Below are 13,854 nucleotides of genomic sequence, written 5' to 3'. Positions count from 1 at the left end.
GCATACACTGTCCTGCTGAGGTGTTCAGTAGGCATTTTGTTTAATAATTACAAAGGGGAGGGAGAAAAAAAGGCCAAGCATCAGGAGAGAAGGAAGGAAGGAAGGAAGGAAGGAAGGAAGGAAGGAAGGAAGGAAGGAAGGAAGGAAGGAAAAGAAAAGAAAGAAAGAGGGGGGAGGGGACTGGAGGAGAGGAAGGGAGGGAAGGGGAGAGAAGACCACAGTACATATTAGTTTCCAGGCAATTGTGATGAGCTTTTTATGAGAACGGGGTAAGGAGAAGACAAGATTGAGGAGAAACAGTGTTTGAAACAGTGATGGGTACCTAGTCAGGGCCAGGTAGACATTCTTTGGACAAATGGTGATGAAGCCTGGTGACTGAAACATGCCTGCAACTTTTACTGTGGCCTACACAAAAAGATAAAATTACATAGCCTACTCTGTATATTTAGACAATAACAGAAAAGTAGTTCTGAGTAAAGAAAAGGAGAGACGAAAGGAATATGTTGAGGCAGACATCATTTATGTCTTGATCTTAGGAAAGCGAGGCAAAGTGATTTAAGAGAAAGTGTCCACTTTCCCATAATCTCCTCTTGTCTTCTCCTCCCCCTCTTCCTTTTCTCCTCCCCTCCTCCTGGTCTTCTGTAGTTGAAAGAAAGAGTGGAATGGAGAGAGAAGCTGAGTGGTGGGAAAAGCAGAGCTAGCGTGTGCCAGTTTGTTGGGGAGTTTCCCAAGAGCTTGCAATGGTTGTGGTGATAATGGAAGAGGCAATGGGGAAGGAAAGTTGAGCCTTCTTAAAAATCTGGAAGGAATTAATTTATAGGTAACGTGGGACTGTGGGTACTGTCCTTCCCCATGTGGCTAAAAAGAGCCTAGCAAGCTCCCATGAGATAGGGCACCTTTTAGGGCTCCTCCAACACCTGGGAGTCAAAGTAGCTCGCAGGAAGGGAGAGAGAGTGAAGGGGTCCTGGGAGGGAGCAGCTCTACTCCAAAAGTAATGAAAGTCACCCCTCTGCCCACCCTAAGGGCCCCTGCTAGGTGGCTCCTGGAAAGAATATTCTCATTTTGGCTCTTAAGAGGCCTTTTGCCTGAAGAGGGTGGAGCTTTCCTCTTAAACTCAATGTTTGTACAACCAGAAGAGATAGGTGGGGCTTTGAATACACTCCCTGGCCAGGTGCATGTGGAGAAAGAAGACTGCACAGGGCTGGTATTTAAGGACATAGTCTGGGGGTATAGCCAGAGAAGGATTGAACAGGGAGTCCCAAGCATGAGAGAAATGTAACTCTAAATTCCTGGCACTATACTCTATCACCAAAACAGAAACATTTCTCTCCCTGCCCACCTCCCCCCACCCTAGTGGAGTCACTCATTGGAGCTCTGGCTTGAGGACCCAGGGAGGCAGAGGTGACCCCACACAAAAAGGCCAATAGTGAGAGAAGAGACCAAAACAAAAGGGGAGGGGGCTTGGGGCAAGATGTCTGAGAGCAGGGAGGCAAGAAATAAGGTTCCAGTGGTCCCAAGAAGGGCAGAAGAGGCTGAGGTGGCCATCTAAGTACTAGGAGAACCAAGATTTGTTCGAACAGGAGGTGTTGCCCTAGGCTGTAGGTAGAACACTGCCTGACAAGCTTGGTAGCAGAAGAAACTGTATGTTTTGAGAGAAAAATCTGACCCAGGAGGACTTCCTGGTTAAACCAAGCAAAGCAGCTTGGCCAAGAGCTACTAAGGCTCTTATGAAAAAAGTCTGTAGAAGAAGTCAAGGACCCAGAACTAAGGGTGAGGACTTATCCCTCAGTTCTCCATTGACCCTTCCAATTCTTTGAAATTCCATACATCTTTTATGAAGAATTATAAAAATACCCTTTCTGGCTACAGCCCCCACACGTATTGGGGGGAGAGGCTCAGCTGCTGCCCTGGAGCCCAGATCCTGGGGCACAAGCAGTTGAAGGGGTGAGGAGGGTTGGGGGGAGTGGAAGTGGGGCTCCTCAGTTTCCTTGGCTGTTGTTGGTCTTTTGCTTTCCTACCCTGCCCTAGATTTTAAGAGACTAAGGAGGGTCCTTGCCCTGGGGCTATAGGAGAACAGGAGGAACAACCAGCCCAGTGGGTGTGACTGACAGGACCGGGTGGTGATGGAGAAAGTGATTGCAGGAGCTGGATAAAGGGGCCTGCCCTCAGGAAAGACCTGAAACCATCTGTGGGAGCCGAAGATGTGTCTGTGTGAGTGCGAGGCCTCCCCTACCTGACACCTGCCCACTGAGGAGTTAGGGCCACTTTCTGCCTGGTGTAATGCTGATACATTTAGGTGCCAGACATTCAGACCCAGTGGGCCAGGACCATGTGGCCCACAACAGCAATAGGTTAGGTCCCAGAACTATGTTATCCTGAGTCTGCTACTTCCTGTGTGTTCAAACCTGTCTTGTCCTCCATAGAATTTAAAAATTTGGTGAGTGAACCAGGGGTCTTTTGCTCTAAAAGTCTAGGCCTGACTACTCAGCAAGAGGGGGATAATAAGAAACATGTATGTATTGAACACTTGGTATGTGGCAAACACTGGTTTAAGTACTTAACCGGTGAGTTAAAGTACATAAAGCAGTTAGAATAGTGCCTGACATATAGTATTGCAAGTAAGTAAAAATTCTCATAGCAACCCTTGAAGGTACTCTTATCCCTCCTTTTCAAAGAAATTAACACGTCTAGAGAGTTGCAGTACTCACCTAAGGTCACACAACAGGTAAATGGGACCATGGCAGTCTGAACCCACAACCTACTGTCTTTGAAATCTCCAAGCCAAAAGTAAGCAATCCATGGCCCCTTCCCTTAAATGAAAGTACTCAGCCTATAGGGTGGTGACCTTAAAAAACACAACCCTGGATGGAAGCCTAGGAGCTCTGGGGGATGCCTAGTTGTAGGGGTAGAGGGAACTTGATCTTTGGAGAACAAAGGATCATAAAAGGAGCAGGAGAGATAATTGACCAGTGGTTCTCAACTGCCTTGGGGGGAGGAGTGTTTACAAAATGCAGGTCTCTGGGTACCATATCTGGATATTCTGATTCAGTAGATCTGGGATAGGACCCAGAAACCTGCATTATAAACAGGAGATTTGATGCAAGTCTCCACTGAGAATCCTTACCCTAGAGAAGGCAGTGGGGAGAGGGGGACAAAATACTGCATTGCCAAGAGATAACAGAGGATCAGTGGGATTGGGTCAGAGCATTATTTAAGTAAGGTGTCGCTGGCTCTTGAAGCTAGTGCGAGGAGTACCCAGTGGAGCCCACAAAAGGCCTGAAATGCGCGAAGTGGTGGTAGAAGAGTGGTTGGGTGGTGTGGAGTAGACATGCGCATCTGGCTAGTTCTCTCAAGTTGCAGAGCAAATGGGATTTACCCAAGCTCTAAGAGTCTCCAGGGAGTTCCAGGACCCAGGCCCTGTTCTAAGTGAGAAAGGGCAAGGCCCATCAGCCTGTTGGAGGGGGTACTAAAGGATGTTCTTTTCAAGGCTGTCCATTCTGGGTACCAGGAATCCTGGGCAAGGTAAATGACAGGACCCGCGGCCCAGAGGGAGGGGCTGGTTGGGATCCGCGGATTGGGCCCAGCTTGCCCCACACAGGATTCAACTTGCTGCTCCCAGGAGCGCAGCACAAGGAAATCGCGCCCCCTCCGGGAGGGCGGAGAAAGCGAGGTGGCCTGCCAACCCGGAACGGCCCTAGGCTCCCAGGCATCGGAGCTGCCTCCACTGCGGGTCTGGAGAAGGGAACCCCTGGGGGTGTGGGGCGCAGCACCGTCGACCCTTGTTCTAGGCCCCACACACTTTGCGCGCGGAGGTAGAGGGAGTCGGAGTGGGAGGAGCGGATACGATCCCTCCGCTCCCGCCCTTCCCGGCCCGCAGCAGCCGGCGAGACGCTTGTCCTACAGCGCCTCCTTCTGGACAAGGCGCCAGACAACGCAGCAGGCCGACCACCAGCCCCGGAAACCTGAGGCTGGGACTTCCTCCAGCGGGCGGAGGTCTCCCGGCACCAGAGGCTAGTTCTACAGTGTCCCCTGAGGCGGCTGAAAGGAGCAAGAGGGACCTGAGGCCACCTCCCATCCCCTACCCCCCACCCCAGCACAAACAACAAGCTCGTGGCCCATTAATTAAGCGAACCCAGGCGGGAAAAGCCCTTATTTGTCCGTTTGTTTATTTACTTATTTGACTACTCTTCGCCAAGCTGCTGCCCCCCAGAGCCCTCGAATGTGCTGTGCTGGCATAACAAGATCCGGGAATGGTCGGGCTGAAGGATTGGCCCGAAGTTTGGCGGTTTGAACAGGCGCCAGGAGGAAAGGCCTTTCCCCAAAGCAGTAGCACCAGGCTGAAAAAAAAATCTATACCCTTCTCCGAGGGGCAAATATATGCTATATATATATACTGGAAAGAAGAGTGTTTCCTTTGGCCCCTGTCTCGTATTTGCAGCCTATGTCTAGCGTACAGATTTAAATTGGGGTGAGGTGATAAGTCATAATGATTGGAAATGTAGCTAAAGGTAGAACTGTTCAGCTATATAGGGAAGGCTGAGATAAAGGCAAGATGAGTAGCGAGCCTTGACGGAGGGAGAATGGAAAGATCGGGTGTATCTTCCTGCTGGAGTCCACTCGTCCCCTCCCCCCCAACCTGTGCTTTGCCGATCGAATCCTCGGGCCGGGCAATTTAACTGCACATGCGCTGGATGCCTGGCGCGCGTGTGTGGCGGGCACTGTGGGGCCCTGAGCTGTGCGGCCGGCGTGCACCGCGCAGTACGGATGAGGCACCGCGCACCGCTTCTGTGCCTGGATGCTGCAGAGGAGCTTGGGAACCTCATCTCAAGAAGCAGGAAACATACATTTCTTTTTCAGTAAAACCTGTATTAAAAGCTTCAACTGTCCTTTCTGATTTGCAAGCCCTATTCCGCTGAACAAGCAGCATCTCCTCGTTGCCAATGAACACTCTGAAGGTTGTTATGTGGATCAGAAATGTCACATACAGGGCACCGCTTTCCTTGAGTCGTTCTTCAAGGCGGGGAAAACCACCCTACATTCAGAGAGCACAACTTCTCCCTCATTCTGCAAAACTATCAAGTCTAAAGGACCAGTCCCTAGAAAGAGGGCATCTGTTCACGCCATTTCCGAAAACGTGACTCTAAATTGAATTTAAGTTGGAATTCTGAGTTTTTGGTGGCTTCTCCCCAGCTTCCGGTGTCCCCGTATACCCTGCCCGGCTGCTTGGCCGCCGCAATGCGGCAAGGCCGTAAATACCTCTAACAGCTGCCTGCCAGCCCAGGGTGAAATACTGTCTTTGTTCGATTTCCCTTGCCTCTCTGGTTCAGAAAACAGAACTCTGGCAAAATGTACTTGTTTGTAGAAACATCTGACGAGAAAATACGCTTTGTTTTCAGCTCTCGTGCTTGGCCACGTTTATAATTTCGAGTTTCGCTCTTTCTCCTGGTCCTCGCAGAGATCTCAAGCCCAGTTCATGGCCTGACCCGTCGTCACCAAGGTCAGGACATGCTACCGGTTCCCTGCTCTATGAGAGAACAGAGGTTTGGGCCAAGGACACCGGGAGTTATACTTCCGGGCTTCTCAGCTCTTAGGGTCCCAGCGTTTTAAATTTTCGTTTCATTTTTTTTGTTAGGTTAACAGAAACAATGGGGTTATTTCCGGTAGTGGCAACAGCACGAACTAGTCTCCTTGAGGACTAATGGCCCTAAAGTTTCTGTGATTTGCGGATTATTTCCCTTAGATGCAATCGACCATTTCGTTCTAATAAGAATTAATGCTACCACGGCGCTTACAAAGAACCCCTCAGTCTTCCAAATCTGCCCATGACATCAACCTCTGCTGCGTAATCGGACCTGCACCCAACCCAGGTTTTTAGTCACCCAAGTGCGCTAGGCTACAGAATCCAGGGAAAAGCACTGAAGCTCTGAACATAGAGCTTGGCCATCAGGGCCACACCCCCACCCCCAGCCGGGTACCATCCGACCTAGGGACTCTTCCTGCTCCGGATCTACCCGGCAGGGCCTAGAAGCCACTGTCCAGGTGCCTGCTTTTCAGTGGGGAATATTTTTTACACCGATCAAACAATGACCTCAAAGACCATTGTACCATAGTAGAGAAATAATTACAAAATACAAACACTCCAAATAAAAAAAGAATCACTCAAGTTTCCTATTTGTAAGTGATCAGAATTAGTGATCCAGGAGAATTTGCAGGCATCAGCTGGCCACAAATTGTGGACCTCCATTTTGAAATGAGCATGATTCCATCATTAATTATGAAAAACACCTTTCCACAAAGATGATATGTTTTGTTCAGAAACGCTTTTATGGCCAACGTTGTTACATTGGAATTTTAAGGGAACAATAAGTTAGGATTTACCACTGGGTGCTTTGGGAACCATACCCTTGCCTTGCGCAGGCCAGTCTCATGCGCAATGCGGCAGATTGTCCTAAGGTTTCATTTCGCAATGTTCATGACGGAATAGGCAATAGGATTTGCGAACTGCATCCTCAAGTGCCATTCAAAATCAGAGGGAGAAAACAGCTTTTTTTCTTCTGCAAAGGATTTTCTTTTATGCACATTGTTTCATTTCAGCAGTTTTGAAGTTGAGGGAAGAACGTTACAATGTAATATTTATTAGTAGGCGGAAAAAAAAAAACACAACCCATCAATACATTTAGAGAGCAAAAAGATCTACTCTTTTCCTACTCTGGCAAATAAGAAACATACGATGTTTGAACACAGAGATGTCTTGTATTTCTCAAAGATCTATTGGGTTTTTACCAAGACCTGCACCATATATTCTGATACCATTACCTCCCAAAATATGCATTCATTTTGTGATATAAAATAATCCAGATTCACTGACAGATTATCATATGTGGGAAGAACCTATCTTGAGTTGTTTAAAAATTTCTCTAAGAACTAGAGAAACATTTAAAAATATTTAAAATTCCATCTCATACAACACAAGGCCTAATAAACCATCAACCCTAGAAATTAACCAGCATCAGTCACTAAAGCCTAGATTCAAACACCAAGCACATCCTAGGAACAGAGAATTCACCCCACCCCCACCCAAGCCCCAACCCTCAAAAAACACCTGTTATTCTCCCGGGAACCTCTGGCCAAGACCACAGACAAACCACAAAAACCACAGCTCTGTATAAAATGCCTTTAGTGACCCCCAGCAAGTGGAGATGTTGAGTAGTAACCCTTCTACACGCTTTCCCAGGGTGGGATTGAGAGGCTCTCCATCTAGACATTGGGATCCTGTCTGTGGCTACCTATCTCTCAGAATTTCTGGAAGAAATAATACTGCCCCCTTAGACTTCTGAACCCAGCTGGACCCCGCCCCGGGCCGCAGGGGACGCCCTAGGAACCAAGTGATTGGGGGAAGGGGCTTAGACAGCGACCCCCAGTTCCCCGGGAAATGTAGGGGAGCAGCCGGACTGAGCTGACCAAGGGGGTCGGCGCCTCAGGCTTCTTGGTGGCATGCTGGGGCGCGGGGAGGGAGCAACTCTTACCCGAAGGGTGCCGAGCTGCAGGCGGCGGTCGGTCCGGGCGTCTGCTGTAATCCACTAGGCGCTGCCCGGCTGCGCGCGCTCTCGGCGGCAGATACCCGCTCATGTTGGTGAAGAAGCCGCGCCGGAATTGCGCGGCTGCAGTCACCTCGAGCAGGCCGGCTGCTCCTGGCAGGCGGTGTCCGCGCCGGCGGGGGGCTTGGCGCCCAAGGCCCCTTCCAGGCCCTCCCTCGCCGGGCTCCCCACCAGCTCCGGAGGTGGCGGCTGTGCGGACCGAGTGAGCGGCGGTGGGCCCAGGCCGGGCGCCGGGCGGGAGCCGAGGCGGCGGCAGACTCCGCAATCCCGCAGCCGGCGACTGGAGCCCACCTCTGCAGAGACAAAGGTTAGAAAAAGAGGGGGTGAGGCTCTGGGAAAGCAGAATGCGGGGGGAAATTCGCCTGGGAAATCAGGAAAAAGGCCGTGAAGGCGAGCGGCGCCTGCACATGACCAGCCGCAGCCAATGACGACCGCAAATAGGTCATAAAAAGGTCTATTACCAAGTTGTAAATTTTCTTCAAACAAAAAGGAATTTACTGCAATTCCTTGCGGATTTTGCACATACAGCTCGCAAGCGCCATGTTTTTTCCTCTCCTGCTTTCTCTCTCCCCCCCCCCCGCCTCCTCTATTCCTTCTCCTACTCCTCTCTCCCCATTCTCTCTCCTTCCTCCCTCCTCTTTCTTTCTCTGTCCCTCTTCACCTTTCCCTTTTTTCTTCCCTTCGTGTTCTTTCTTCCCTCCCCCCGCTTCTGTTTCTCTCTTTTCTAGGATTTGTGTGTGTGTGTGTGTGTGTGTGTGTGTGTGTGTGTGTGTGTATGTGTATGTGTTCTTTTCTTTGGTTTGGCTCAAAACCTCTGCGCAGTTGGCCATTGTGAAGGAGGGAAATGAACTCACGCTCTGGGGAAGCGATCCCCACAGCAACCTACCCCCATCTCTCACCCTGTGCCAGTCACTTGGCTTCTCCTCCTCTCCCCTCAGGAAAAGGCCTGTCCTTAAAGGCAGCCAACCACTTTCGGTTTCCCCTCCTCCCTCTCATCTCCTTGCAAGCCAGTCCCGGTTATCTTGGGAAGAAAATGCGGGCTCTGCAGGCCAAGAAAGTGTGCCCCCACACACCGCTCCAACGTAAATTGGGGTCCCTCCCATTCCCGGGAGGTTCTGCAGTAGGATAATCACCAACCAGCTTAAAGGCTGGAAACGGTTTTAGGTACTTGTCAACCTCTCCGAAATACCCGAAACACCCGTTTGAAAGTCCATCACCTGATCTTTCTCCACAGAAACATCTTTCTGGACAGACAGGGTTATGGTTCCCGGATCCCTTCTGAAACTCCTTGCTCTACGTCCCCCACTAAGAGCAATTTTCATTTTTATGGAGTTTAATTCTAGTTCTCCCCTCTCCTCTTGCCCCCAAATATTTCCCAATTGAAAAATGTGTTCAACGCAATACTGAAGAGAAAAGACATTTGTTCAGGAAAATAGTTACTTCCTCAGATCAACCTAGAAAAAAGAATAATTCCTTTTCCTCAAAGGCCGGCGTCACATTCCCTTTATATTTTTCACAGGAACTGCTCTGGTGAACTCCCGAAAGTAAATGTCCTTGGCTGGCCTCCAGCGTTCCCCTCATGGGCATAGCCATGCAGCCTTCAGAACCTTCCTGAAAGAGCTAACACCACCCCCCATCCTTTTAAAGACGGTGTCTTTAAACTTCCAATACTATGTTACAAATATTTGCATTGGATATCTGTGTATAAGTTCTCTGCTATTAACATCTTCACACCCAGTAAATACCTAAGTGGATGTGGACTGAAGCAGGAAGCAGCACAGCACCCTCTGGAGCAGGCCATTTGTTATCCCTTGAAAAAATTCTGATGACCTTGGATGTTTTTGATTAAAGGACTTTTGCTGCCATCTGTCAGCAAAAGTCATATTCTTTCTAGAAAAAAGCCAGTGGGCCCTAACTTTGCTGGAAGGAACCACAGCAGCAGCCAGGGCCCATTAAAATGTTCTCTCTCCTCCCTTGTCCACCCCCAGATGCCCAAGGATTCAGCAAATACTGGGGAAGCAGAGGACACAAGAAACTTGGATGTGAAATAGCACTTCCTTCTGTATTACAGAATAAAACAATATTTTAAATTACACAAGCAGATGGGGCAAGTTTTTGGGCCCTCACAAGCCCAGAAGACTTCACACAGGTATACTGGTATACACGTGGAATTGAGCAAAGAAGTTGTTTAATTCCAAAGTTTTCTGAGAAATAATCTCAGTAGGCAATTTGCCTCATTATCCTCTCCCCATCTTACCCAGATAAAAGCAGAGCTTTATGACCCTCCTTTTCAACTTGGGGAATGAGGGCTGCAAAGAGACTTTGCACAGAAAAAGCAGCCATATTTGCATTTTCTCCTCTTGTGCCCAGAGGTAAGTGATGTACTGGGCTTTGTGGAACCTCACAAAATGGCATCCTTGAACTGACTTCTCTGAAAACCACTGAGACCCACATCCTCTTTTGTGTGTTTCTGGTCATTGCAAATGGAGAGCCTAAATCATTCAGAAGGCTTGGTTCTTTCATTCAGTGTTAACATTGGAGAGTATTATTTTTCTCTAAACGGTTTACAAACCTCTCTAAGCCGACTGCTGTAGTCCAGGGCTGAAAAGCACTGCCCAGGATGGCAAAGCATTCTCTGAAGGTTTATGCAAATTTCTGCAGCAAAAAAATGTTTGCTTGTTGCCTCAACGCTTGGATGTTGAAACATTTGAGCCAATTAGAAGGGCATCTTGTGCGCAAGTCACTGCCAGTCTGTCTGCATGAAACACCATGATGGGGGGTGGGGATGTCTAGTCAGTGTAAGAAAGAAGGTGGTGAATGTGTGTGATGTGTAATTCCCCAAGGTCTTTATTTGAACACAAATCTATGCTCTTTCCCAGCTACAAAAGGAAACATTTACCTACATGTATAATTAACACTCTGGGCGTGTAAGCTATGTATACATACAAATTCATATTCTAAAATACACCAGCTATTGCAACAGTCTTTGTCTGTACATGAGGTATGAATTTACCATGGTTTAGGGGGCCAGTAGGGCCAAAAGTTACACTTCGAGACCAGCACAGAATGCTGAAGAAATGACATTTTACCTCCTCTTCCTTCCTTGATTTCCATACCCACCCATACACAGTGCTCCCACCTGACAGTCTTGCCAACATTATTTCAGGGTTCTAAAAGAATCTGGTGAGCATCCTTGAACAGAAGACAGCCAGTTTTGCTAATATACAAAGGAGTCCTGAGTCCCTTAAATCCAGGGCAGCTGGATTTCAGCCAGCACTGGTCTTTGGATGGTTTACACTGGAGGCTGTTCCCCAGCCTCTTGGCCCTTGGCATCCTTACTCTGTACCAGCCGACAGCAGAGTCTTAAGCAGCACACAGAGCAAAACATTCTCAAATCCAGCATAGGCATTTGCAGCTGTCTCTTGGAGTGCAAATGTTTAAGTCCTGGGCCACCTGTGATTTAAAATTCTCTTTCCTGGCTCAGGTCGGAAAATGTCACAGCCATCACTTCTTCCCAGCATGGAAAGCCAGGAGGTGCTTTCCTTCTGACCTGGCCAGTGGCAACATTTCTGTGGTCTGTGAAGCCACAGGCAAACAGCCTGACAAAACCTGATGAGGTGACCCTGGGGCAAAACTATAGGATTCCATTTTCTTACCTACGTAATAAAAGCAACTCTGGAAATAAAAACGTATCCCTTTGAAAATAAACACGGTTAGAGAGAGCAGAGAGCTCTTCGATGACTACCTAATAAAGGTGCTTTCCCTTTTTCGGGAATGAATGTTACTTTACTTGAATTTTCCTTTTTTCTCCCACTCCTCTTCCCCCTACTTTCCCCTGTAAAACGGCAGCTGCAGGAGAAGCCTCCAATGGAAAATGGATATCTTGTTAATAACAGATGCCAAACCCCAGCATCGAGGCTGGCTCAGTGGAATAAGCTGTGGTGTAACATGGACTCTGTCTGGGTCGTCCCCCACTGGGCCCACAATTTGAGTCCTTTAAGAGGATCAAAGCTCTCAGAGCATCTTAGCAAGATTATTTAGAGCAAGATAGACTAGCCAGTCCTCTCTGGAAAAAGAAGGGGCCCCTGCGGCTTTTTTTTTTTTTTTTTTTAACAGCGCAGACTGTGTGTAACCCCACCCCTTTCTTATTAAACAGAAGCCTTGAGTGAGTCCTGAGGCGATTGTTAGTGATTCACGGAAAAGGGGTATTTGCCGCGCTCAAAGACACCAGCTCCAGAAAAAGATTCATTTATTTATTAAAGAGCTAGCAACATTCTGGAGTTGTTTACACTCAGGTTTTTCTGCGTTTTCTCTCAGGGCTTGTTTCAAATAGGTAAGGCTATCGCTTTCCTGAAGAACAGCGGAGGATGTACCAACAGACGTCTGAGATGCGCACAGCAAGCTGGTTTAAAACCAGCGGCGAACAAAACGAAGGCAATACAAATAAATATGGCACCTACTGAAAATAACGGAATACAGCGGCAGCCACCGCATAAAGAACTAGCGATTTCAGGCGATTACAGGGGCGGTTCAAAACGAAAGCAAGTTAAAAAATGAGACGCATTTTACAAGGCGATTTGCCAGAGTTGCCAGATTATTTAATTTGTATGGACTATAGGAAAATAATTGTCAACTTGGACATTGCCTTTAAACTCTTGTCACTGGCCCAAACTTTTCCTTAAGTTTAAGGAAGCTGCAGAGCTGGACTATACGTTACACTCTTCAGCTAATATGTGCTTTTCGAATATTTAGCCCAGCCTTTTCCCCGAGATACTACATTTAGAAAATACGCACAGAAACCTTTTAGGAGTAAACAAAACGCACCCGAACCATTCATTATAAAAGAAGAAAAAAATCCATAAATAATACATTGTAATCAAATAATATAAAGTATTTTGCAGACATAATTTTTTAAACAAATTAATAGACTCCTTTTAATTTACTCACCACAAAGATTAAAATGTTCAAGTGCACTTGTTTGATTAATAAAGCATTTTATGTTCAATTATTAAGTGCTAATCATTAGGAAGTTTACGTTGTTCAGGCAAATCACCAGCTCAGACATTAAAAACCATTATAAAAATATAGCTACAAGGTCAGTATCAAATTACCCTTCCATAGGACAGCTCAAGGACTGCTTCTACGTGATACTAGAAACTTTTTTAAACACCCAAATCCCTCTCAAAGCGCAGAAGCCTCAAGAGCAGTGACCTGAAGGTAGCTTGAAACACAGGTAAGGTCCTTTCCAACAAAGAAAATAGGTGGTGTCCACAGCATATGGTGATCATTAGTTTTAAGAGTCTGTGGTCAAATTTAAAGGTAGAAGTTAATTTGTCGGGCCTTCTGCTCTGTCTTCCTCCAGCTCTTGGGCTTCCTTTTTCGTTTCCCCGTCCTTTACCTCCTGCCGGGAAACAGGAAATTTGTCCTTGTTGTTTTCCTTTTTCCATTTCATTCTCCTGTTCTGGAACCAGATTTTTACCTGTCTCTCGGTGAGGGCTAGGGCGTGGGAAACCTCGATTCTTCTTTTTCTGGTCAGATAGGGGTTAAAAAGAAATTCCTTTTCCAACTCTAGAGTTTGGAAGCGACTGTAGGTTTGTCTTCCTCTTCGTCTACCAGGAGCTGCTGATTAAAACAAAAAAAAAGGAGGGGGGAGGGAGGAATAAACGTTTTAAAAATGTTATGGTACCTCTGCATGTTGCTGCAGGTTTGTGGAACGGGGCCTACGGGGTGAAATATACACAGCGCTTTTTAGCTCAAATATATATAGGGTGTGCAGGCAAGAGGGGCAGAGAGAAGGTCTTCACAATTATTCTGTCCCCATCATCTTTACATGGTTTCTACTTAAAAAAAAAAAAAAAGTCTGTATTACTTTATGAATAAGAGCCACTGTGGCTACACAAGAAGGAAAAGGAGGGGGAGAGGGAAGGGGAGTTTTAAAGCCAGACCGTGAGATGAAAGCAGATTTCTCCCCCTCTCCCCTCTTAAAAAAAAAAAATGCATCCCAACCTTGTGGTCTCATCCAGGGAAACATTTGAGAAGGAGACGAGCTCTGATTTAAGTGGTCTGGGTCCTCGCCAATATTACCACTGGACGATTTACAGTCAGGATATTGTACCAGCTCGGCCTCTTGCTGGGTCGTAAAAATCGGCTGTCTCTGTAAGTTATCGTATCCGTAAAACTTCGCGGGCTCCCCGTGACAGGCAATCCCGCCGCAGGGGGGAGGCGGCAGCGGAGGCGGAGGATGCGGAGGAGGAGG

General features: G+C 47.6%; 2 protein-coding genes across 2 annotated transcripts in view; both read right to left on the bottom strand.

Moving 5' to 3' along the window:
* Window positions 1–4,151: 4,151 nt before the first annotated feature.
* LOC105513217 lies at window positions 4,152–8,140 on the bottom strand. The gene is made up of 3 exons (XM_011944068.1): window positions 8,097–8,140; window positions 7,527–7,960; window positions 4,152–5,524 (listed from the first exon to the last, which is right to left on the bottom strand). The coding sequence occupies exons 1-3, from the start codon at window positions 8,138–8,140 to the stop codon at window positions 5,499–5,501; spliced, it is 504 nt and encodes a 167-aa protein (XP_011799458.1). The 3' UTR covers window positions 4,152–5,498.
* A 3,690-nt stretch (window positions 8,141–11,830) lies between these two features.
* HOXD8 (homeobox D8) overlaps window positions 11,831–13,854 on the bottom strand; it is a 2,952-nt gene continuing 928 nt past the window's right edge. The window contains exons 2-3 of the mRNA XM_011944015.1: window positions 13,605–13,752; window positions 11,831–13,220 (exon numbers count right to left, since the gene is read on the bottom strand). Coding sequence (XP_011799405.1) covers window positions 12,925–13,220; window positions 13,605–13,629 — 321 coding nt within the window. The 5' untranslated portion in view covers window positions 13,630–13,752 and the 3' untranslated portion in view covers window positions 11,831–12,924. The remainder of the gene's footprint in view (window positions 13,221–13,604; window positions 13,753–13,854) is intronic.

The sequence above is a fragment of the Colobus angolensis genome, unplaced genomic scaffold (assembly GCF_000951035.1).
Source record: "Colobus angolensis palliatus isolate OR3802 unplaced genomic scaffold, Cang.pa_1.0 Scaffold224, whole genome shotgun sequence".
In the NCBI taxonomy this organism is placed as follows: Eukaryota; Metazoa; Chordata; class Mammalia; order Primates; family Cercopithecidae; genus Colobus; species Colobus angolensis.
The sequence above is the reverse complement of the archived record's forward strand: the minus strand, read 5'-3'. Positions and strand labels throughout refer to the sequence as shown.